The 24536-nt window shown below is 45.7% G+C and overlaps 1 protein-coding gene across 1 annotated transcript in view; it reads right to left on the reverse strand.

Annotated features, from left to right (window-relative positions):
• Positions 1-3999: 3999 nt before the first annotated feature.
• BVES (blood vessel epicardial substance) overlaps positions 4000-24536 on the reverse strand; it is a 37803-nt gene continuing 17266 nt past the window's right edge. The window contains exons 6-8 of the mRNA XM_062186557.1: positions 22899-23066; positions 21857-21998; positions 4000-7690 (exon numbers count right to left, since the gene is read on the reverse strand). Coding sequence (XP_062042541.1) covers positions 7566-7690; positions 21857-21998; positions 22899-23066 — 435 coding nt within the window. The 3' untranslated portion in view covers positions 4000-7565. The remainder of the gene's footprint in view (positions 7691-21856; positions 21999-22898; positions 23067-24536) is intronic.

A 24536-nucleotide genomic window follows, 5' to 3' on the forward strand; every position in this document is an offset into this window, starting at 1 on the left:
CCCTCCTAAGCATATGTATTACAAAGGAATGTATGACTCGGCTCAGAGAGATTACATTAACTGCTCAGGTCACATAATGAGACTTGGAGCAAGAAAACACAGCTCAAAATTCTGATTCCATATTCTCCCAGTCACCACAGCCGGGCTGTAATCTTACTGACTCTGTAAGCAGCTCTAGAAACCCAAAGAAAGTGACCGAGAGAATTGAAAAGATCAAGATCACACATGAGTGAGATGCCCTAGCCATTGCAGCAGGGAAGGCAAATCTTTGTCTCTCTGCCTCTCAAAATAAGAGGGAGGTGGGAGAGGAAGAGGAGGGAGAGAATGAGAGAAAAGAAGTGAATGAAAGCAAAACAAGAACATGGTTGGAAATAAGTAGGTTTTGCAGAGTTTTATGATGGAACTAGGAAAGTGCCCAGACCGTCTATTTGGGTCTTGGCATTGTCTCATACCGGCAGTGAGACCTGGGACTGGTCCTATGTCTTCTTTACACTCTCCCTCCCCTTCTATAAAGGGGCCATTAATGCCTGTCCTGCCACCTTCATATTATTGTATTCACCATGAAGGGTTAGAGAGCTTTGTTCAAGCCAAAAATGATCTGAAGGGACTTTGAGAGCCTAAACCTATGTCCCTGCCCTGGCTAGTATAGCAGCCACACCGAGAGCATGCACCGGTGGTAGCAGAGGGCAGCACTGGAGGAGAGCTGGCTCCACAGAGGGTCTGGCACTTCCACAGGGAGGTGCTGGAGCTTATCTCGGGGGCACCATTGGGGGCAGATGCATGTGATGAACGTAGCATGGTGCAGTCACTACTCTGGCTGAGATGCAGGGCGCGGAGTGACTGGACATGGGCAGGGCCTCGCCAGAATGAAGTCTTCTCCCTGCGGATGAGGAGGGCTTTTCAACTCTACTGGCAAAGTTTCCAGTTACTCTAACAGCAGACTGGAAAACCTGAGGCTGGAGGCAGAGAAGCAAGCTGGGGTTGGTTTTACTGCAGGGACCAGGGGAGAGCTGCAGAGGCCAGGAAGAGAGAGAGTGAGAATATTTATTATTCACTTGAAAATGATAAAAACCATTTCAAGCTAACATAATGGTAAGTTTCTCGGGCCAGTGCTGTGGCGTAGTGGGCTGAGCCTCTGCCTGCAGTGCCGGAGTCCCATATGGGCAAGTGTTCGAGTCCCAGCTGCTCCTCTTTTGATCCAGCTCTCTTCTATGGCCTGGGAAAACAGTGGAAGACGGCCTAAGTACTTGGGCCCCTGCACCCACGTGGGAGACCCAGAAGAAGTTCCTGGCTCCTGACTCAGCTCCAGCTATTGCAGCCATCTGGGAGTGAACCAGCAGATGGAAGATCTTTCTGTCTTTCTCTCTCTATGTCTGTAACTCTACCTCTCAAATAAGTAAATAAAATCTTAAAAAAAATAATGATTCTTGGGGAAAAAGGCTATTTTAGAAAACAGAAAAAATGGTAAAAAGAGTGGCACTGTTTTGTACTTTTGCAAATTTTTTAAGAGTCTGGCTTCGGGGGCTGGCGCCATGGCTCACTTGGCTAAACCTCCACCTGCGACACCGGCATCCCATGTGGGCGCCGAGTTCTAGTCCTGGCTGCTCCTTTTCCAGTCCAGCTCTCTGCTGTGACCATGGAGGGCAGTGGAGGATGGCCCAAGTGCTTGGGCCCCTGCATCCGCATGGGAGACCAGGAAAAAGCACCTGGCTCCGGGCTTCAGGCCGGCATAGTGCCGGCTGTAGTGGCCATTTGGAGAGTGAACCAACGGAAGGAAGACGTTTCTCTCTGTCTCTCTCACTGTCTATAACTCTACCTACCAAAATAAATAAAAAAATAAAAATTAAAAAAAGAACCATGCTGTACCATTAAAAAAAAAACAAACAAACAGAGTCTGGCTTCATGGAAGATAGGGGTGGATTCTCTGCTTCTGTATTCGTATGTTGCAATATAGTTTTGGTTGAAGTATATGACCCCACACAGATTTTTGAAAAATGGAGGAGTATTTTAATAGCCTTCAAAGATAATTGTTGATATTCTTGATACTACAACAAAACTCTACAAGTAATAGTTTTTTTAAGATTTATTTTATTTGAAAAGCAGAGTTAGAGAGAGAGAGAGAGATCTTCTAGCTGCTAGTTCACTCCTCAAATGGCCACAATAGGTAGGGCTAGGCCAGACCAAAGTCAGGAGTCAGGAGCTTCATCTGGGTTTCCCATGTGGATAGCAAGGGCCCCTCCACTGCTTTCCCAGGAGTATTAGCTGGACCAGAAGTGGAACAGGTAGGATTCGAACTGGCACCCACATGAGATACCAGCACTGCAGGCAGAAACTTTATCCACTATGCCACCATGCTGGCCTCAAGTAATTGTTTCCTAAAGGTTAGTTCAAATGTGGAATTTGCAACAGCACCAGTGATCTTTTTGCTTCATTGGTCTAGCTTGCACTTGGATTGGATCTTATACATGAAGCTTGATCATGCACTGGCCATTTAAAAAAATACTGGCTTATTGAGTTAGGTAAATTTCCCAGTGTTAACATATTTCAAAATAAAATATCAAAAGTCACTAATTCACTGGAGAAACAAAACAGTTACCAACAAAATGTATTAGAGAGCTGTCAAACTCATGGTCATCTTCAACTCAGATCCTTCCATGAGTCCCAGACTTATTGATCCAATTCCCTCCCTGGCATCTGTCCACTAGGAAGACCCTTTGAACATTGCTTAAAGAAAACATCACCAGGGCTGGCACTGTGGGGTAGGGGGTAAAGAGGCTACCTGCAGTGCTGGCATCCCATATGGGCACTGGTTTGGGTCCCAGCAGCTCCACTTCCAATTCAGCTCTGCTGTGGCCTGGGAAAGCAGTAGAAGATGACCCAAGTGTTTGGACCACTGCCCCCACATGGGATACCTGGAAGAAGGTCCTGGCTCCTGGCTTCAGATTGGCTGCAGCTCCAGCTGTTGTGGCCAACTGGGAAATGAACCAGCAGATAAAAGACCTCTCTTTCTGCCTCTCCTCTCTGAGTACTTTTTAAAAAAGAAAACATCACCAGGCTTTCCACTCCCACCTGGTCCTCCACCTTGTCCCTAGCCAGGAATGACAGCAATTATCTGAGCCAGAAACTTTTGTCATAGTCATCTTCCTCACCACTACCTCTGCTCCCTCAAGTCCCTATCTAAATCCTGTCAACTTGACTGGCTGGGGTCATGTCTGTCCACAGAAAACCCCCAAGTGAACAATGATGGGAACTCTCAGATCTTACATCACAGGCTTATGTATGGGGAGGTTGCCCTGTTGTTGGCTCGGCAAGAAGTTCAGGGTGAGCACTCAGACATCAGCCTGGGTGACATTCCTTACTGAGCCATCAAATCGCTTCCCTTTTGGGGAGTATAGGATGCCTCTTTCATTTGGGTCCAGATGTGGGGCTGACTGGGGAAAACAGGTCAGGTGCCAAGGATTTGCTATGAAAAACCCAGGGAGGGGCTGTCCAGTTCCCATCCCAATACCTAGCACAGATGATAGAAGAAAACGTGGGTTTCTCCGGGAACAGAAACTCTTCCCCCTTGCCCATCACAGAACAGATCTAGGGGAGGTTTTCTGACTCTTTCGTGCGTCACCTTAGAATGTGGAATGCAAGGATGTTCAGAAGAGTGAAAGAAGTGTTGAAATCCCTCCGTTCCCACAGTGAAACTCTGAAGGCTTCTCAGTTGCAGCATCCAGTCACTGCTCTGTACACACCCTGTGGCCCCTTCTTTCCATGGCCAACAGCAGCCGAAGTGGCAAACCCAGGGCTTCTGAAATTAAAAGAAAGGCACCCAAGAGCACAACCTCTTACAACCTGTTCAGACCACCTAATAAACCAGGATTCTGATTACCTCTGAAAGTAACTGAACCAACTGGGCATGGAGTGAGGGCAAACCAGCTATATCGAAGTGGGGAAAGCAACAACAGCAAGCAGGCATTCCTAAGTAAGAAATTTATTTCTTCAAATGGCAATATATATTTTAAACTATAAGGCTCTAGTCAGACATAATGTATCTTTATTCTAGAGGAAATGATATCAATGTAAATGGCACCTAAAAACAGAATGAGTTTCCTATAACTCATGTGTCATATAAATCCTTATAGACTTTAAAACTAGGTTACAAGTGCAACATAAAAACCTAATTTGTACTTAAAAGTGAGTTTCTTAGATTTATGACATCTACATTATGCTACTATGCACAGGTATTTGGGGGATTCTGTGACAATCAAAAAGGGCTACTATCAGTGAGAAAATGTTGCTCCATGATGGGCAGAATCAAAAGCAGTGATGGTGCCTCAACCTCAGGTTCCATGTATGGCATCCCACATTCCAAATCCTTGGAATTCAGAGTTGAATAGGTGGAGATTCCCAATCACTCCAGTTGGAAATATTGAAAAAGGAAGTTGGGAAACCAGGGTTCAAGAGGGAAGGGAAAGGAAACAAAGGCATGGCAGGATCCAACTAGCCACAGCACAGCTTTAGAAATGACCAAGAAAATATATTTTTTTAAAAAAGGTAGATTCATGGAGTTGTACCCCAGGGAGGGGGCAGCTGGGAGGAGAGCACCGACCCCCACAGGTAGGGACTGACCAGCAAGACTTGGGCTCGGCTGGGAGCCACCACACGTTAGCATGACATTTGCTGGACGGACAAGTTACTACATGGTGCACTGGGGAAAGGGCACTGTGTAGGTGACATCAGGTTTCCTGGCATCCAAGTGATTCAGCTGTTGGGGCCATGAGGGGACCTGGGAGGCAGGAACTGGCAGCTCCAAGTTATAAAATCAGAAAAGCTTCACATATGTGGAAGGAGGACCCGATACAAAGAAGGTGATGTCCCCTGGTGCACACGGTTCGCAGCAAAGCACAAAGGTGTCCAATGATTAAAGTGCAATTGAGTTGACAAGGAGGAATGGAAGATTCCAGAAAGTTAAGGATGAGGACTGAAAATTATATAGCACCCATTCTTACTAATTTCAGATATGTAAATACCATTGAGGATTTACGCCGTGTCTGTACTATTATTTTTATAAATACAAATATTTTAAAGGACACATACATTCTAGTATGAACATTACAATTGGATTCATACAACTGAGTAGGTGTTAAGCCCAGTTCACTTGGGGTCCTATCTAGAACAATGTTTGCAGAACACTTTCTGAACCTTAGTCACACAGCTAAGTGAACGCCAAAGGACCTAAGAGACATCTTCTCGGGGGCTTGGTAGCAAATGTGTTTTTATCTATGGGCGAATGCATTACACACAGATACACTTGTTCAATTGTATAAATGGAGTTAAAGTCATCTATGGGCGCTCTCACACTTACAGCCTGTCTGTTTTCTTCTCTGCTGCTTTGTGATCCAGTCTACGTGGGAGGGCTGCTCCATGGCTTTCAGCTCCTTTTCTGAGTCTCACTGTCTTTCTTAGAGGTGTGTGTTTAAAAACAGTTTCAAGTTTCTCATTCAGGTTGAGTGCCTCTTTTAAGATTCCTAACGTTGAGATTAGAATCTTCAAAAGCATTGACAGATATACACAAACTCTCCTAAAAACAATAAATGCTTTTCTATCACCTGCATTTAGCAGTGTGCTTTTCAAACAGGTTTGTTCCCAGGGCTACAGAAATAACCTCCAAACACAATCAGGCTTATCATTGCACACGACCTCCTACAGGGAAAAAGTGAAATGACCCTAAAGATGGGATGGTACAAGAATTCCATTCTTCTCTGGATCCACAGAACCTGAGAAACATCAGAGACGTAGCCATCGCAGGACCCAAAGTGCCTTTCTACTCAGGGGAGGTCGTCTTGACTACTCTGCAGAGTGACTCCGGAAATTGGTCTTCTGTGGGCTGCCTGACCTCACCTGATGGTTGAGAGGAAACAAGGCTGGCGCTCCCCGATCAGCGATGCAGGTGCTGTCCAGCACAGAGCCTTACGGTCCCTAACCCTGAGGCTAAGTCATTCCCCTTTGCTTCATTTCTCCTCAATAAGTTCCTAACTTAGCACACTGAAGAGCATTAAGGAGTAAAGTGAAGCCGGCCTTCTTTCGGGGGTTGGGGGGGGGATGTTAGGGAGCCAAGCTTTGAGACTGACAGCAGAGCCACAGGCCCAGTCTGTGTACATTTTCCCAGAGAAGTCCGACTTAGAAAGTCTGACTCAGGTGAAATTCCTAAAATAACTGTCACCAAGAAATGGATTTGGGAAAATGAGGTGACCCCAGCTTAGGATGTTTCCATACTTCAACAGAAATGATCTCATAGCAAGAGAAAGCTTCTCTGGGCTCAGTCCACCTGGACATCATTTCATCTGGAACTTTTCCTGTACCAGGGACTCACTCAAAGTTGCTTCTAGCGATGAAATAAAATCAACAACGAGGCACAAGAAGCACAGCCAACCAAAGGGCTCCACTCAAACGTGTGGCTGCCCAAGTGCCAGCCAGCCACGCTGCCTAGAGCTGGACAATTTCCGTTTCACTTCCCACCAAATACTGCTGTCTCTGAGAATGGGATTCTAGCGGGGCAGACGGACAAGGCCAGGCCCTCAGAGCGCCACTGGGCTGGGTGTTCACAGCACTGCCCGAGCTGACCTGTGTGGCCTACCGCTGGGTTTGTGCCTTCCACCATGGCACTGTGATATCTGGCACATCCTTTGAAGACACACTTATGCCCCTTGGGGAACAGTCTGGAACTTCAAAACACAGCCCCGGGGATGCAGCTGACCTCTCGGCCATTGGACTTCCCGACCTTCCACCCTAAGTAAAGCGTTTCCCACACCAGGGAAATGGGAAAAGATGGCGCCAACCCACCGGCCCCTTACAGTTTGCTGAAGGCTGACACCAAGCTCAGAGATGCTTCCGTTCCTTATCTTTCTAGCATCAGGTTGCAGACCAGTTTACAAACCGGCATAATATGAGGGTAACATGAGTTAAGTCTATTGAGCCTGGATCATTATCAAACCATCTACCCAAAGCCCAGAGAAGTAAGGTGAGCTGTGAGAAACCATCCTGGCATGAAAGAAAAACGAAAGTAGTCAAATCCCATCTTTCTCTCCAATCCCCACCTCCCACCCCCTCAACTGAATGCAGCTTGAGATTCCTTGCTTTTTACTATCATCTTAGCTTTCATCTCCAACTGAGATGGTTGTTAAAATTAAACAGCTAACCCCGTTGCCATGGGAGAGAAAAACATCGTGAGGAAAAAGAATCACAACTTGGAAAAATAAGTAAAAAGGCATTTGCATTGACAGAGCGCCAAGGTGTTTTTTTTTTTTTTTTAACTTGAATAATATATCTAGAAAATACTGTGAAATATGTATCTCAAAATAGAATGAGGTCTAGTCAAAAGGCTCAGTAAAACAACTGCTTAAAATCAACAGACCAATAAAAAAAGGACAGGAGGATGAGCTTCCCGCCTCGACCCCACCCCCAGACCCTGCCAGTCTGGATGTGCTAAAGCAGAAGAACCTAAAAGCCATGAGGAAGTGCTGGTAGTTGTTGTGATCTCTGCAAGCCATTTCCGTCCCAATCCCTTCAGCTCTGGGTCAAGGCAGCTGATGGGCTCTGCGTGTATTCGGAGACACGGGTTCAAAGACCTCATCATCATCTTCCACCCCCTCTTCGATTGGCTTCATCTTGGCAGAGGCTCGCTGGTGTGGGGAGGACACATCTGTGAAAGACAGGGGAAGGAGAACCGCTTAGTGTGCAACCTGCCCTGATACTGGTGTCATGTGGGAACCCCAACAGGAAAAGAAAAACGCTATGGGCATCTATGGCTACGACCAAGAATGCCATTTCCCTCAACGCCGTCTTCTATACAGCATCTCAAGAAATAGGAAAACAACAATCAAGCCATAGGATGCATGAGCTTCCTAAACACTCACAGTTCCGAGCCACCCCAGAGTCTGTGTAGGTCTCAGGGTGCATGTGCCTACATTAACATATTATGAACAATTCCTACCCCACACAGTTATTATGAGGATTAAATGACTCAAAACTTGTAAAGTTCTTACATCAATGCCTGAGATATTATCACTTTATAAATGCTTTTAAGACAATAGATAGCATTAGTTAACATGGTCTTGGGAAGGTACTGGCTTAAATGATGAGAAAACTGGTTAAAATTCATCATTGCCCATGGTAATGGCCACGGAAAGGAACAGGGGCAGGTGTTTGGTGCAGTGGTTAAGCAATTGCTTGGGGTACCCACAACCCATATCAGAATGCTAGAGGCTGAGACCTCATTTCGCTCTCCATCCCAGCTTCCTGTTAACGTACACTCTGCAAGATAAGCAGTAAGGGTTCATGTATTGGGACCCTGCCACCCATGTGTGAAACCCACATTGAGTTCCTGGCTTTCGCCTGGCCCAGTCCTGGCTGTTGCAGGCATTTGGTAAGTGAACTAGAGGATGGAAGGGGTGTGCGTGTGTGTTTCTAATGAGTAAAAAGAAAGAAAATTTTTAATAGGACTTATGCTGAAACAAAGATTTGTGTTTCTCAATCTAAGCTGTTCTGAGTATAGCAAAATTGTCTTTTTAACAACAGCAATTGCTGTGGCTTCTATCATATTTTTAGTCTCGTTGTGACTGAGTGTCATAAAATATTAAGTTAGGCTGAGTATCTGTGATCAGATAAAATCCTTAGAATAAACAACAAGACAGCATGTCTGAGAGCATTAAACCAAGTCAATAATACATAGCATTCAGACATAACTGTATAATACACATAACAGAAACACATCCAGTCCATTCTGACTGAGGAGATGGGATTACTTGGTTTCCAATTTTCGAGCCCATCTGTGAAACCAGGACTGCCATTCCATGGTTTACTGATGCTGGTGCCCATAGAGGAGCCAAAATGCTACCCCACCCTCTCAACTGTCTCACTCCTCACTGCATTTTTTTCAGAAAGAAAAATGCAACTGCCAGTTAAACATTCCCATATCACTGGAGGCGGCTGAGTGATCACTTCCCAAGAACTTGCAGTCTTTTTATGAAAGCCTTCATTCTGTTTCTACTGCATTTGCCTGGGCAAAAGAACAGTTGAAGTGTGTGCCATGTAACATTAAAAGGATAAATTCTAAGTAGCCACAATCCTAGGATGGCACTCAGGAGTCCCCACATGGGGTCTCGTCTACCTTCTAGTCTGTGTCTCAGGAACTCACCACCTCCAAATCCAACCCACCTTTTCCTCTTGCTTTCCTTTTCTAAGATTTACATATTTATTTGAAAGTCAGAGTTATAGAGAGAGAGGGAGGGAGAGATCTTCCATCCGCTGGTTCACTCCCCAAGTGATTGTGGTGGCCAGGGCTGAGCCAGGCTGAATCCAGGAACCAGGCACTTCATCTGGGTCTCCCACTTGGGTGGCAGGGGCCCAAACACTTGGGCCATCTTCTGCTGCTCTTTTCAGGCCATTTTCAAGGAGCTGGATTGGAAGAGGAGCAGCCAGGACTTGAACCCGTGTCCATATGGGATGCTGGTGTCGCAGGTGGTGGCTTTACCCGCTATGCCACAATGCCAGTCCTGTCTCGCTCTTCTCTTCCCCTGGAGTGGTCTCTCCATTCCCATCCCTACCCATCATATTCCCTCCTATGCCTCAGGGTGAGGCTCAAATCCTGAGCTCTTCCACATAGAATCTTCCCTCGCTCTCCTTTGGGAAGGTCTGCCCTCTCCTCGTCTCAGCAACCACAGGCTGTACATGCCAGGCTCAGAGCATCTTAGCGGAGGGCGAGCAGGTTGCAGGTGGGAGATTTGGCCTCTTCTCTCCTACAGCCTTGCAGAAGTGCCCCACACAGCCGGGGCTGTCACAATCACTTACACACGTACACTGTGATGAAAAAGCCCTCCTCGGAAGCACACCTGAGGAGCTTCCAGGATGTTTGTTCTCTGACAGGTCAGGCCCCCACCCTTCCGAGGGGCACCACCCACCTTCCTCAAGGGCAGACTGGTCTCAGGTGATGGTGAAACCTCACTAGGAAAAGGGACCAGCATCACTCTATTCCATATCGTTACTTTTATGTAACTGATTTGACACTGCTCACCGCATAAAGGGCAAGGCTGTCCTCTAAAGCCGATGTCAGTATGGCTTCATAGTAGCAGGTGTTTGGCACCAAGTGGGTTAAGACCTGTTTGGGATGCCTGCATCCCATATCAAAGTGTCTGGGCTGGAGTCCTTATTCAATTCCAGCTCCCTGCTGATGCGCACCCTGGGAGGCAGGAGGGGAGTGGCTCAAGGACTTGGGTCCTTGCCAAGGGAAACCCAGACTGAGTTCCCAGCTCCTGACTTCAGCTTGGCCCAGCTGCAGTTGTTACAGGCATCTGGGGAATAAACCAGCAGAAGGAAGACCTGTTCTCTCCGTTTCTGTCTCTCCCTTGTCCTCTCTACCCTCCCTCCCCCACAGTCTCTGCTTCTCAATTAAATACAAAATAAAAACTAAAATAAAGCCTAGTAGTAGGACTGTTTACCTGCTACATTTTCATGCAATCAGTAAAAAGATGCAGAGGGTAACTACAAGGTATCAGTTGCAATGTTAAATGTTGGGGAAATAAAAATCAATCACAAGTCTCCTACTCTCTGTTAATTAGATTTCTCAGAAACTCAGAGCACTTTTTAGAGCAATCCATCCTCACTATATCCATACTATTATTTTTTCCTTTTCACTCAGAAGCTAAAATAAAGGCAAACTGAACCACCAGTGAAAGAAAACAGAGGGGTAAGGGCTGGCGCCGTACGGTAGCACCTACAACATCAGCATCCCATATGGGTGCTGGTTTGAGTCCTGGTTGCTGCACTTCCTATCTAGCTCCCTGCTAATGTGCCTGGGAAAGCAGAAGATGGCCCAAGTCCCACCCAGGTGGTAGATCTGGAAGAAGCTCCTGGCTCCTAGCCCCAGGCCATTGTGGCCATCTGGGGAGTAAACCAGCAGATAGGAGATCTCTCTGTTACACAGACTTTAAAATAAAATAAGTCTTAAGAAAAAGAGAACAGAAGGGTGGCTGTTGCTGCTACTGTCAAGTTCATTTCTCACCTAGGAGTGAACTTCTGAGGCAAAAACATAACCTCGCAGCATAAACTTGGTGGCTCCAACATTCTGTTCAGATTTACTTGTTTTGAAAAATGCTTTTTACTCCAAGGATACTCCAGCAGTCCTACCTCACTGCTCCTTCTCCTCAGGGCGGATGAGAGGACCATGGCCTGCCTCACACCCTGCCAGGAGCTACAGTGCCAGCTACCTGGCTCCTCCCTAGGAATTGGTCCTCAAGGTGCCCACTCTGTACCTGCCTCAGTTAGCCAGAGCCTCCTGTAACTCTGAGGGCCAGGGGTGATGCTCACAGCCAGGGAAACGAAAGGGTCACCTGGACTGACCTAACAATCCAGGGCCAGGAGAAGGGGTGGTTTGGGGAGAGAGGCGCCCAGACAGAGTGCTGTGCAACCTCCCCAGGAGACCTCCTGCGGCCCTGGAACCACCCTGGGCCGTCGCTGCGCAGCAGGAAATGACTGTCCCCTAATAAATCCAAACCTTATCTGGAGTAAAAACAAAAGATGATGAAATAGCAGACTTCAGGGGAACTGTCTTGCACTTTACAAGTTGAACATTAATTCTTTCTACAAGTTTCTCTGGGTTTTCATTAGTTTTATGCACTGAAGCATTATCAGAAATCTGCCCTGAGGCTCAACCCAGCATCCTTAGATGCGAGAGCAGGAGAGGATAGTGGGAGGAATGGAGCTGATCTTTAGTCAAGTGCTTTTCAAGCTACTTTTGCCCTTCAAGGATGAGCCCGCTTTACGACCTGGGCTTTTCATGTTGGGCTTTTCATTTATCTCGGGCTCTAGAGGGGCAAATCAACCCATCCCCATACACTTCCCAGAAAAACTGGATTTCATTCTTCTATTAAACCATTTTTTATAGTTGGGAGACAGAGTGGTTAACTAAATCCCATGGTATTTATTACAACCAAGAAGACATAATTATAAACATTTTTTTTTTTGCCACTTGCTATAATAACCTTCTAATTTTCTGGACTCTCTGGCTACCAATTAACACAGCTTATTACAAAAGTATATTAAGCAAGTTATCTCATATTGAACTGCAATGCAGACCTAACAGGTGTGAAATTGTCGAACAGGTATGGCAAGAGTTACTGTTGCTGGCCAAGCTGCCCGCCTCCCATGCTGCAGTGGCTAGGTTCAGCTCGCCCCTCCAGTACCTGACTCCAGCTCCTGCTGGATCCTGGAAGGCATGAGTGAGGTCTGAATGACCGCATTTCTGACACCCATGTGGGAAAGCTCAATGGTACTCCTAGCTCCTGGCCTTGGCCCTGGCCCACCCTGGCCATTGCAGGCACTCATGAAGTGAATCAGCAGATGGGAGCGCTATGTGTGTGTGTATGCGTGCATGCGTGTGTGTGAGTGTGTGTGTGTATGTGTGCGTGTGTAAAGCAGAAGTAAAACACTCTGGTATGAAACGCAGAAAAAAAGGTCAAAGGGTTTCCCTTTATCAGAATTCTGTCCCTGGTCAGCTTGCTCTATTTCAGTGTGCTTCCAATTACGTGAAGGCCTGAGGGCCTCTCCCAGGAAGCAGCAGACAGACAGACAGACACACTCAGACTTGCTAGTCTTGATCGGGAGCAAAGGGGTGCTTGTTCCAGAGGATGAGTGAGTGACCTCGCGTCTGAGCTTCGAGGAAGCAGAGCACCGTGATGTGAAGCTTGTCTGGGGACTTTTTCCTTAAGCTGCATCCTTTTGTAAAGTCTCCAGTCTTTTGTGCTCTAAGATGTTTTTCCCTCTTCCGCTGACTTTGATGGCATTTTCTTCATTCCTTGCAAAGTGTTATTATTTTTATTATGTTTAGCCATCTGGCCAACTGCTTTAGCAAGTAATTAAAAACCTTACCGGGGCTTAGAATTTTAATTAGATTATACAATTTTTTGATGAATGGTGATGGGGAAGGATTTAATGGCTTCTTTGCTACAAAGAATTATCCAGCCTTCCCCTGCCTTTGCCTATTTATAGCACACAATTTTTTTTCTAATTGAGGAGACCAAGTTTGAATTAAAGCTTTCTGAATGATAACGCTGAGAAGTAGCTGTGGCTTTTGTACTTACATTTCCCTCAGATGGACTCAGCAGCAGCACTGAGAAACTCAAGCAAAAAGTGTGCGACATTAGGTAAATGGGGAGGCTGAGCAGGTTAGCAGCTCCTGAGAGGGCTTCCTCCTGACCACGCACATCGGTCATCAGGGCCCTGACCTGCAATGTGCCAGGCGTGAGCGGCCCAGGGACAGCCAAGGTCCTGAGCCCTCTCCTGCCCTGTGGGAGGAAGCTGGCGGGTGGAGGAGGTGGCGGACAGGCCCGGGAGGAGTGAAGGCCGGCTCCAGAACAGCCAGTCCACGAAGATGGGGCGGCTCGGGCAGGAAGGTCTTTGGCAGGAGGGCTGAGAGCGGGGCCGTCAGGACAGACAAGGCAAGGGTCACCTGCACACGCCCACAGAAACAAAAGGCGGGGTGAAGGCAGGGTTCAAACAGAGGACAGCCACCCCGAGACCTGCAGAAGGAATAAATGGGTTTCAGCCATAAGACGGAAGAAGCAGCTGGAAGAAACAGGGGACGGGGGAATAAGATGTTTCCTGGCAGCCAACAAAGGCGATAAAAACCTAACAGGGGACAACAGGGCTTAACCTGGTACATGACAGGCGTACAGATGCAGTTAGGAGCACTGAGCTCTGATGCTCTACCGCAGAGAGGCGCAAGAGCAGTTACCAATAACGTGCTAATTACCCTGGTTCGACCCTGTACAATATATCCATTATCAAAATAAAACATTGTACCCATAAATACGTACCATTATTACATGTCAATCAAAATAAAAGCTTTTTTTAAAAGTATCCAGATATTTTTTAAAAAGAAAAAAACCTGCTTTTTTATATTGTAAATGAAAGGAAATAATCTTTTTGAATTTGGTATCAGGAACAGTGTTTTTTATTTATTTATTTTGCAAGCAGAGTGGATAGTGAGAGAGAGAGAGAGAGAAAGACAGAGAGAAAGGTTTTCCTTTACTGTTGGTTCACCCTCCAATAGCCGCCGCAGCCGGCGCATCTCACTAATCCGAAGGCAGGAGCCAGGTGCTTCTCCTGGTCTCCCATGGGGTGCAGGACCCAAGCACTTGGGCCATCCTCCACCGCACTCCCTGACCACAGCAGAGAGCTGGCCTGGAAGAGGGGCAACCGGGACAGGATCGGTGCTCCGACCGGGACTAGAACCCGGTGTGCCGGCGCCGCAAGGCGGAGGATTAGCCTAGTGAGCCGCGGCGCCGGCCTATTTATTTTTTTGACAGGCAGAGTGGATAGTGAGAGAGAGAGAGAGAGAGAGACAGAGAGAAAGGTCTTCCTTTTTGCCGTTGGTTCACCCTCCTATGGCCGCTGCAGCCGGCGCATAGCGCTGATCCGAAGGCAGGAGCCAGGTGCTTATCCTGGTCTCCCATGGGGTGCAGGGCCCAAGCACTTGGGCCATCCTCCACTGTACTCCCAGGCCACAGCAGAGAGCTGGCCTGAAAGAGGGGCAACTGGGATAGAATCCGGCGCCCCTACCGGGACTAGAACCCGGTGTGCCGGCGCCGCAAGGCAGAGGATTAGCCTGTTAAGCCATGGCGCCGGTCAAAAGATGTATTTATTTATTTGAAAGGTGAAGAAATAGAGAGAGATCTAGCTGCTGGTTCGCTCCCCAAATGCCCATAATAGCTGGAGCAAGGAGCCAGGAACTCTAATTGGGTTCTCCTACCTGAGTGGCAAGGACCCAAAGTACTTGGGTCCTCCCTGGCACATTGGCAGGAAGTTGGATTGAAAAGGGAGTAGCCAGGGCTTGAACCAGCACTCCGCTTGGGATCTGGGCATCCCAAGTGGTGGTTTAAGCTGCTGCACCACAACACCCACCCCAGGAACAATTTCTCTTGAGCTGGAGTCATGCATGATATTGGAACTGAAAAGAAATAAAGTAGGTGGAGCTCACTATTCGATTCTGCATAAAGCATAATACTGTACAACACTGTTTCATTTGCATTACACTTTTAAGCAAGGATGCTGTAATTTTAGTTACAAAAGAAGGCAAAACAACTTTGATAATTTCCATTTAAGAGCATTATTTAATATTACAAAAATATATACTATGAGAGCAAAACTAGCAACATCACTTTCTTGAGCAGAAGTGGGAAGAGAACTCAGAAGTGAACTAAGTAGATAAAGGAAAAGGGGATAAATCAGTGTCAGCACTTCATTTATTTAGCATTGTAGAGGAAAAGGCTTCTAACTGATGTTCCTTGGGAGTGGGATGAAAATTACACTGGAGGGGTCAGTTTAAGACGTTCTTTTCATTACCGTATTTGATATCTACATATTTAACTGGATAATTCAGTCTTCTGTTAAAAATGTACAACTATATAAATCCCTTCACTGTCATCTTATGCATGGGAAAGTGCTGGGTGAGGGCAGAGCTTATCCAGTGGAATGCCGAGGACAGGGGACCCTACTGGCTGGAGGACCAGGAACATGCAGCAGATAAATGTCACATTCTTCAACCCTAAAGGGGAAAATGCAACACCTGCCCGGCAGGGTGACTGTGAAGACGTCACAGAATGGGTCAGGCCATGACAGCGACCCCAGCAGGTGAATTCTCTCCCAAGCAATTTGATGCTTATGTTGATACAGCTAAAGCCAATTGAGATCATACAACAAATGGAACCTGTCTTTATTTAAAGGCTAGGCAAGTGACCTTGACCAAGTTATTGAATCTTCCTGGGCAACAGTTTAGTCAGCTACGAAATGGGGACACTGCTTTTCCCTTGCCTGATCACACCTCCTTTCTTCTTCTCTGTAAAATTCATGCAAAGCTTGTTGTTTGTTACGTCTACCGCTGTTCACAGGGGGAATGAAAGGCAAATTGAGCTAAACAGATTATTTCATAAAACCAGCCTCAAAATGAAGAATGCGGCATTGGCTTTTTGTATCTCTCCATGTAAATCAATCCAGAAGAGATCTGAGAGAAGCTCATTATGTCAGACATGTTGTTTGTCTTTGCAGACAAGCATATTAACCAGATGCAAGCTAACCAGGCTGAAGCCTATTTGTAGAAATTAGTAGATTGGCTAGAGCACCATCTTGATCCCAATAACAAAAAAGTTTCTTTCCTAGTAAGAAATATATCTAAATATTTCATGGTATTTTTAATAATACCATAAATTTTAATTACTATTTCATACACCAAAAACACCCTCATGGTTTAACAAACACAAAGACGGGTTCCAACTGACTGCATTGCCTACTATATTGGCTCATGACTTAAGAAACATAAACAACCCAAAGGAGGTTATTTGACCCCAATTAACTAAAATAAAATCCTGCAACTTTCAAGGAAACATAATATGCCATGCCTGTTGCCATGGCAATGCCTGGCTCAGCATCACTTATTAGTGATGGAACTGCCAAGTACAATCAATCTGTGTGTGTGACAGAGTGTGGATGTGTGTTTGTGCGTGTGTGTTTTTATTAAGCACATTTAGGGAGCTAAACCTCATAAGGAGAGAAGATGGTAATATGACAGGGTGCCCTGATGAGCAAGCACCCTGGTCCAGAACAGAGAGAAGACAACATACAGACTAAATCCTTCTCACTTGTCTTGGCCATCCTGGCCGGCCCCGCCCCCTCCCTGTCTCGCCATCACACATGCACACACAAAACCCAGTGAGTGAAGCAACGGGTGAGTGAAAAGAGTTAACTAGATTATGAATTACAGAACAAACAAATAGGATTGGATTTCTCACAGGCTAGCTCCTTGCTTTCTTCCCTTTAAATGACAGTTGGAAGAGGAATATGGCATCTGTGTGATGAAGAGTAGAGATCTTGCTGTGGAGAGGGGATCGTGTGACATGGGTAAAAATAGAGCTCAATGTGAGAAAGGGGAGTGGCAGAGATTTCACGGAAACAGTTCACATAAAGTTCCCCTTCACCTTCTTGTGAACTGCATTTTTAACTGAACACTTGCTGTATAATGTTATGAAATATGAGAGGAGTTCAAAAAAAGTTTCTGGAAAATACACGGCATGAAAATTTTTTGCACCAAAATAAATATATCTTTTAATTCCATTTTCCACAAATGTTTTGAATTTCCCTCATGCGTTTGTAGCATTCTATCCCACACACCATAATCAGCAGGACAGGAAGCCATCAGCACAAACACAGAACGCAGGGAATTCCACAGTCTCCCTGCTCACAGTGTAGCTCACCCACCAGCCACATTGGCATCATCTGGGATCCTATTAAACCCCTGGGCTCTCAGGTCCCACTCCAGACCAGGATCCTTAATAAGAGCTCCAAGAGATTCACATGCACATTCAAGACCCAATGTTGTACAGGACAGAGGACAACTGAAAGCACAAAACTACACAAAATGCAGAAATACAAACAGACAGAGGGAGAGGTGGAAGGGAAGCTACAAAGTGAAAGAGACTTGAAAAATGTCAACCCAACACAATGTGCATGTGCTACTCAGAACTGGATTGAAAAATAATGGGCAATATTGATATGTATATCTATGCTTTAGCTGACTTGTGTATGTGAGCTAATGAATAGGTGAAATAATGTGAAAAATGGTTAACTAGGAAAATATATGATGTTAATTTTTAAAGAGTTGGATTGTTTTAAATCCACTAAGTGCACACCAGAGTGAAAGTTAACCAAAAGTTAAATGACTTTGGGGAATACTCGATAATTTTAAAGATTCCTATGTCGGGGCAGGCATTTGGTGAAGTGGCTCAGATACCACTTGTGATGACTGCATCCTACATCATCAGAGTGCCTGGGTTTGGGTCCTGGATCAGCTTCAGATTCCAGCTTTCTACCAATGTGCACCCTGGGAAGCAGCAGGTGATAGCTCAAGTACCTGGGCTCTTACTACCCACATGGGAGACCTGGGGTGAGTTCCTGGCTCCTGGCTTCAGCCTGGCCCAGCCCTGGCTGTTGTGGCATTCGGGAAGTCAACCAACTGATGGAAGATTTCTCCCTCTCCATCTCCCTTTTTCTCTCCCTCTCCCTCCTCCTCTGCCTCCTGCCTTCTTAGTGATTCATCTGCAATGGGCAAAGGCTAACAGCTGCTGTGACCACTGTACAGAGATGTCAAGTTCAAGTGTAATACTGGGTATAAAAAGGACCTGTAAATTACAAAGCACCAACCAAATGTCACTTGCATTTTTTCCTTCCTTTTTATAATGCAGAGTGTTAGCTTTACAATTAGACAGGATCCCTACATTTGGATCCCAGCACCAACCCCTGTGGACCGGAAATGAGTGAATGAGCATCTATCATATCTTCGGTTCCCCAATCTATCAAATGGAATAAAGCCCACTGTGGTGGATTACATCAGTGCCATCCTTCCTGCTCTGTAGTCCTGCCTCGTGCACAACTTCTGCACATCTCCCATTCCCATTTCCCCCTTCATGTGGCTATTTCAGGCTCACTGTCTGTCTTTTTAAAATTAGCAATCCTTCCTGTTACTCCCAATAACAATTATTAGTGTAGGTTCTTAACTCTCAGCCCAATTGTTACTCAGTTCAACATGTTACGCGGACATTGTTTTGTTCTAAATTCACTGCTCCCCTGAATTCTTCATATCAAATTAAAAATATGGGCATATTAATTTACTCAGTCTAAGTCTGAAGATCACCACCTTACTGCCCTTAAAATTGTATGTTCTCCTCTCTGCCTCCTTCCTTTGCTTTCTCTCACCAGGCCCTTGCTGCACAGCTGGAAGATTAAATGAATGACCTCCCAAATGATGTCAGTTCGAGCTGGGTGACTTCTCTGGCCCAGTGAGCATGACTGGAAGTGGCCTGTGCCACTTCACAGGAGGAGCTTTAAAAGTCTTCGTGTGAATCGGCCACCATGGCCTTCCCTCTGTCATGACCATGGCAACAGCCCTGCTGCTCCTCTGGCTGAGTCTCAGAGCGAGAAGGACAAGGCCCAGGGCAACACTTGACCCTGTGAGTTGTAGCCAGCACCTTCAATAAGCTACTATGGAATAAAATACAACCAGTTTCAATTTCTCATTTGTGGTGCTCATAAAATCCCTTTCGGGGCCATAATGGATTTCTCTGTCTAGATTGGAAGCTTTGAAATCTTCCATGAGAAAGAGCTAAAATTCTGCCACTATTGACTATTTTGAGTTAAAGGTATTAAAAAAAAAATAACAGGAAATAAGGGGGCTGGTGTTGTAGTGTATTGTGGCACAGTGAATTAAGCCACCACTTGTGATGCCAGAATCTCATATGAGTGCCGGTTCGAGTCCTGGCTGCTCTGAGCCCTATCCAGCTGTTTGCTAATGCCCCTGGGAAAGCAGCGGAAGATGGCCCAAGTACTTGTGGGAAACCTGGATAAAGTTCTTGGCTCCTGGCTTCAGGGGAGCCTAGCCCCGGCTTGTTGTGGTCATTTACAAAGTGAACCAGCAGACAGAAGAACTCTGTCTCTCCCTCTTTCTATGTAACTCCAACTTTCAAATAAATAACATAAGTCTTTAAACAAAAACAAAAACAAAAACAAAAACAAAAACCAGCAAATGTAAGATCACTCTCAGGCTGATGCTGTGGTGCAGCAGGTTAAGATGCCATCTGCAGTGCCAGCATCCCATATGGGCACCAGTTCGAGCCCTGGCTGCTCCACTTCTGGTCCAGCTCCCTGCTAATGCACCTGGAAAAGCAGCAGAGGATGGCCCAGGTCTTGGGCCCCTCTATCCACGTGGGAAACTAGGAAGACAATCCGGGTCCCTAACTTTAGCTCAGCCCAGCCCTGGCCATTGTGGCTATTTGGGGAGTGAACCAGTGGATGGAAGATCTCTCTGTCTCTGTAATTTTGACTTTTCAAATACATAAATAAAACTTAAAAAAGAAAAACAGATCACTCTGACCTTCCTTCTGTTAATAAAAACAGATGAAATTCCCATGCAAAAGATGCCACCCTCCCCATACCAGAAGGAAAACAGCATTCTTATCGCTAAGGACAGGAAGCGGAGATGGAAAGAATTTTGTACAAAGCTTATTAAAATAATGCTTACAGTCTTTCCACAAGACTTGGTTGTGGAGCCAGCACTGTGGCATAGCAGGTAAAGCAGCCGCCTTTAGTGCCGGCATCCCATAAGGGTGCCCATTTGAGTCCCAGCTGCTCTACTTCTGATCCAGCTCTCTGCTATGGCCTGGGAAAGCAGTGGAAGATGGCCCAAATCCTTGGGCTCCTGCACCCGCGTGGGAGACCTGGAAGAAGTTCTTGGCTCCTGGCTTCGCTCCAACCGTTGCAGTCATCTAGGGAGTGAACCAGCAGATGGAAGACCTCTCTCTCTGCCTCTACCTCTCTGTAACTCTGCCTTTCAAATAAATAAATAAATCTTTTTTTTTTAAAAAAAAAGACTTAGTTGCTTTTTCACAACTTACTATTCTTTGTCCAATTGAGTAACAAGTGCTTTACTCTGTTCCTGGGGTCTTCATTTCCCTAAGAAGACTCTGATGTCACATAAAACTGGAATGCAATGTGTACATTTTTCTCCTGTTAACCTGACTTATGTCAAAGAAGTTCTCAGGCCCAGTGAAAACAAGAAACAAAAAACGCTGAAAGGGAAGCAGTAAAGTTTTGCCTCCTCCACACATCAATCATATGGGCTCAGAATTCCCAGTCTCTCCCAACTATATGATACTTAAAAGTCCTTAATCTGATTTATCTAAAGCATACAAAGTTCCAAGACCATTTACATAAACACTTAGGATTGTTAAATGTGTGCTTACATTTTAAAAAAGTTATTTGGTTTAAAACACTACTGGAAATATGAATAGTTCTTGGTTTATGCAATGGAAGAATTTGCCTTTTTACGATTTCCCATGAATCTGTTCTAAGTACATATGCTCTCTTTCTTAGAATTCTTAAAACAATTTAGTTTATCTCATTTTACTTACTAATCTTCAATATGTGTCATTAGTGTTATTTGTATGCATAGAAACAATCTGGGGGTGGCTGTTCGGCACAGTAGGCAAGGCGCCACTTGGGATGCTCCCATCCCGTATCAGAGAGCCTGCATTTGCATCCCCACTTGGTTTATGATCCAGCTGTCTGCTAATGTGCACCCTGGAAAGCAGCAGCAATGACTCAAGCACCTGGGTCCCTGCCATCTACGTGGGAGCCCAGGATGGAGCGCTAGGTTCCTAGCTTTGGCCTGGCCCAGTGCCAGCTATGCAACATTTGAGAAGTGAACCAATGGATGGAAGATTCTCTTTCTCTTTCCCTTTCTCTCTCTGTTGCTCTTTCAAATGAGTAAAAATAAGTACAATTTTTTACAAAAAGCATCTGAGGAATCTTGGAAAACCTGTGTGTTGGTAGGAATGTGAATGAGGTACCTCGCAGTAGTGTGAGTAGCCTCCTTCCTCTTCGGGAAAGTCCTAGCACCCCATTGCTTTTTAACTCCTTGTGCTCACACTGGGATGTGCAGACAGCAATCAGCATTCAGCAGGTTTTTCCTATGTCTAAACATTGCTGGGTCTAGGCTTTCATTCTAACTAAAATCATGAAAACAAGAACGTCAAAGATCCTACCAGTGACGCAGACCCTAATCCAGTGAGCCGGGGTTTAAGCAGAGTACTTGGCAAAAGCAAGTGAACAAATGGATGCACTAAACTGAATTAAAAGCTTGCTTTTATTGCCTCCTTTAGATCGTCAAATACTTGCTGGGTAACTTCTCTGATCATAGTTGTCATCTGTCTAACCCCAGTGCCGCCCAGCAGAGCCCTGCGGTGTTACCCGTTCAGAAGTAACTTACGAAGCGAGGACACGCTGGAGGAGCCCCGAAGAAACTGGTGTAGGCCGTCTTCACTGTCGCTGGAGCTGGCAATGCTGTTCCTCATCTCCAGCATGGAGATCTGCGTGCACAGGCTGAGCTGGTGCTCCAGCTTCTTGGCCTTCTACAATGCAAAGTGTTAGGATTTCTAAGATCACATAGTCCCTGTAAGTAGCACATGCTTCTTCTTGAAACAAGTTAGGGTTTTCAAAGGGGTACCTGGCACCTATTAAGTGCAATATAAATTTAATCTATGATCTTTATTATTCCTTTATTATTATACAAAATTAATATACTCAATAACCTCTTTATTAATCTGAAATAATAAGCACCAAATTAATTTGATACATATCCTGGACAAGAGGACAGACAGACACCCATGCTCATTATTCCTGGAGAATAGGGCAATGTATCCTAGAAACAATGTTTCCCAAGCTGTCTTCTGCAATCATTTTAATTTCCTTCTGAACAAATGTGGGGAAATTAAGATGAAATCCCAAGTTGTTGAAGACCAAGACAGACTTGCAATCCCATACTCCTTTAGTAATCTAAGGGCTTCCTGGGAAGAGGTCTGAGCAGGAAGATGTGTGAGGTTGGAGGACATCAGCATTAAAATAGGACTTTTCTGCTTCCTGGGGTCGGTCAGCCTTTGTCCGTCTGCACCCTCCCCACTATCTGCCCCATCCTGGCCTCCTCCAGCCCCACTCCCACCCACACCCTTCCTGTCTTCCTGAGATTGCTTAAAAGGCTCTCTTGAAGGAGGCAGCACCTCATCACCACCAGTGCTGGGTCCTGACTCTTGGAGACCCCTCACTAAGTACTGGCAAAAACAGTAACCACAAAATCCTTCCTCACTCGCAAGAAAAGGATTCTCTGATGGATCTCCACACTGTAAGTGTCCCCACTCCACTTAACATATGACCAGTTAGTGAATATCCAGGAAGACATTCATTCAGGTAAAATACAGTATAGCTCACTGTGCATATTTATTTAACAAAATAGACAGCCTCAGAAAAACACTTACTTTATCATTTAAGGTGGGATCATTCAAGGAGTAGAGCTTATTTGTAATGTCTTTTCCTATAAGATACCTAAATATCTCATACAGGAAAGGTTCTGATTCCAGAAAGTAGGTTAATCTTTCTCTTGACCAGCACAAAAATCTGCAGTTATCATCTGCAACAATGGTGACCTGCAAAAGACACAAATGTACAAAGAAAAAACTATTCTATTAACTCTTTCATTTTTAATGTAGTTTCTTTAAAAAAGATTGATTGATTGATTGACTGATTTCAGAGAGGGAGGGAAAGGAGAGACAGAGATCTTTCATTTTTTGGTACATTCCCTAAATGGCTGCAACAGCCAGGTCTGACCCAGGAACCCCATCCGTGTCTCCCACATGAGTAGCAGAGACCTAAGTACTTGGGCCATGCTCCACAGACTTCCCAAGTGTATTAGCAGGAAGATGGGTAGGAAATGAGCAGCCAGGACTTGAACCAGCGCTCTAATATGGGACGCCAGCATCCCAAGTGGTGACTTGGCCCGCTACACCACAAGGCCAGACTCCTATGAATTCTGGTTATAGTAATTTGGAGTAAGGATAGAGTAGAATAATTTAGTGGATACTATCATCGTCATGATTTGTCCAATTAGTTAAAATAAAATCCAATGCACATCAGCTCCTATAATTATGCATAAAATTACGTTTAAATACATGACCTCTGCAGAATGAACAAAAGCAAATTCTGCTGAGTTTTGTGGGGTTTTGTTTTGTGAGGTCTGGTGAGGGGCCACTGTGTGAATACCACTACTGAGGAGCATGCTAGGCGAGGCTGCAGTTGGATGCGTTTACCACTACAGATTCCTTTATCAGGGCTGGGAACCTTTTCCTGCCAACGATCATTTGCACATTTATAACATCATTCTTGGGCCATACCAAACTATTAACTTAAAACGCCAGCTTTCGATTTATTGAATGGCTTTTTTAAAACAAAGATTTATTTATTTATTTTGAAAGAGTTACAGAGAGAAGGAGACAGAGAGAAAGATATCTTTTATCAGCTGTTTCCATTTCCCAGATGGCTACAATGGCTAACAGTGGGCCAGGCTGAAGCCAGGAGCCAGGAGCTTCATCTGGGCCTCCCATGTTGGCGGCAGAGAACCAAGCACTTGGGCTGTCTTCTGCTGCTGTCCCAGGCCATTAGCAGGGAGCTGGATCAGAGTAGAGCAGCGCCACTAGCCACTCATATGGGATGCCAGTATCAAAGGCAGTGGCTTTACCCACTAAGCCAAACCATTGGCCCCAGGTTTATTGAATTTCAAGTCCCAGCTGCAGTTGCCTTGCAGAGCCAAAATGATTTTGTAGGCCTTACGTGGCTCACAGGCAGGATCTTTCCATCCCTGCTACCCTCTTGATTATCATAGGAAGCTTAAGAACACAGCTTCAAGCAAGTGAACTGAGGTCAGAATTGCCAGGTGGATTGTGGACGCAACGCCTCTGCCCAGCCAGCACTGCAAGTACGCACGGGAGGCTGACAGCTCCAGGGCCCAGACCCGATGCACATGGTGGGCGAGGTGCTTCTGTCCTGTGTTTCTCTAGTGTGTCCTTTCAACGGTAGCCCGCTGGGGATACACACAGGACCCCTCCTCCCCCCACCCAGGG

Source organism: Lepus europaeus, chromosome 3 (assembly GCF_033115175.1).
Source record: "Lepus europaeus isolate LE1 chromosome 3, mLepTim1.pri, whole genome shotgun sequence".
NCBI classification, from domain to species: domain Eukaryota; kingdom Metazoa; phylum Chordata; class Mammalia; order Lagomorpha; family Leporidae; genus Lepus; species Lepus europaeus.